Source organism: the organism of the source record quoted next, assembly GCF_019968955.1.
Source record: "MAG: Porospora cf. gigantea A chromosome Unknown PgA_NODE_8314_length_1400_cov_674.935, whole genome shotgun sequence".
NCBI classification, from domain to species: Eukaryota; Apicomplexa; class Conoidasida; order Eugregarinorida; family Porosporidae; genus Porospora; species Porospora cf. gigantea A.
Genome location: NW_027151917.1, coordinates 1 through 1,400, shown reverse-complemented (window position 1 = coordinate 1,400; position 1,400 = coordinate 1). Strand labels below are relative to the sequence as shown.

Genomic DNA, 1,400 nt, shown 5'->3' with positions numbered 1-1,400 from the left:
AGGTAATAGTTGAAGAAAATAGTACCGAGAAGAACGATAACCGCGAACAAGAAAAATGTGCCAGGGATGCCAAAGCCGGGTGCGTCGTAAAGGAACGGAGTGCATTGACCGATGACGGTGGCAAAGATCCAGTGGCCAGCCGCAGTGAAAAAGCAGCCCTTAGATCTATGGGAAGTCGGAAAGATCTCACCACAGTAGATCCACATGATTGGGCCCCATCCCCATGCGAAGGCGAAGACGTAAAAGCAGCAGAAAACCACAATGCCCCAACCGACGGCAGGGTTAGTCTGGTACGGTCCGAGAGCCATAGCACCGACAAGGGCAGCGGACAAGAACATGATGGCTCCTCCCCAAGTCATAAGCGTCTTTCGGCCATACTTGTCGACCCAAAGAACGCAGAAGGTAGTGCAGACGCAGTTGACGGTCTGGATGATGAGGTTGCCATAGAGTGCAGCATCCTCTGAGTTGAACACCTCCTTTAGGATAGTGGGCGCAAAGAACATGATGGCGTTCATGCCGCCCATCTGTTGCCAAACAGGGAACATCATCGCTAGGAAAGACCTGTACTTCATGCGTCGTTCCGTAGCGAACATCGCGCCCCACGAAGCCTTGCCTGCACGTGCGCTGATCTCCAACTCATGTTGGATGTCATAGATCTCGATATCTATCTCTTCCGGGTGTCTCAATCGTGCCATTACAGCTCTGGCTTCCTCCTCTCGTCCTTGCATCAGAAGCCACCTGGGAGATTCCACAGTCTTGAATAGAAGGATGATCATAAGCACCGAGGCAAAGCCGTTTCCTCCATAGGAGAAGCGCCAGCCAGCGTCGAAGTTTCTGAAGGCCAAGTTCAATCCGCCGGCCAGTACAATTCCGATGGTAATGGCGTACTGCCACGTGGTGTTCATCATGCCCTTGACACTGGTAGGAGCTACCTCAGCGACGTAGGAAGGCACAAGCGTGGACATGGCACCGATTGCAAAGCCACCAATGAATCGTCCAACAAAGAGCATCGGCATCATGTTCTCGGGAGTAGACATCTGAATGGTAACGCCAACAGTAAAGATAGCAGCTTCTATCATCATAGCCATCTTTCGCCCAACCTTGTCATTGAGAATCTGCGCAGGTAGACAGCCGCATAGAGCGCCGATAGTGAAGAAAACGGAGATCAAAGCCATGTCCAACTTCTCATCAGGAGTGTTCTCTACAGGATCCCAATGGAAATGCGATCGAAAGCCTTCGAACACGAAAGTGCCTCCTGAACCTCCAATATCGTAACCGAATATCAGCCCGCCCATGGCAGCGACACAAGCAACGAACCACACGTAGCCCTTCGGTTTAAGCTCCAGAAAAGCCTCCCTCTGTGCCTCCATCTCGCTGGGAGAACCTAGAGGGCACGAGTG

General features: G+C 52.1%; 1 protein-coding gene across 2 annotated transcripts; it reads right to left on the bottom strand.

Moving 5' to 3' along the window:
- On the bottom strand, positions 1–1,374 carry KVP18_004001 (uncharacterized protein; the record flags this gene model as incomplete). Of its 2 annotated transcripts, none has more annotated exons than XM_067956213.1 (1): positions 1–1,374. In XM_067956213.1, a coding segment is annotated over one exon (1,374 nt), but the record flags the coding sequence as incomplete, so codon positions are not given. The 2 variants fall into 2 exon arrangements, with proteins under 2 accessions (XP_067806171.1, XP_067806170.1); XM_067956212.1 differs by having other exon boundaries at positions 26–1,370.
- Between the last annotated feature and the right edge of the window lie 26 nt (positions 1,375–1,400).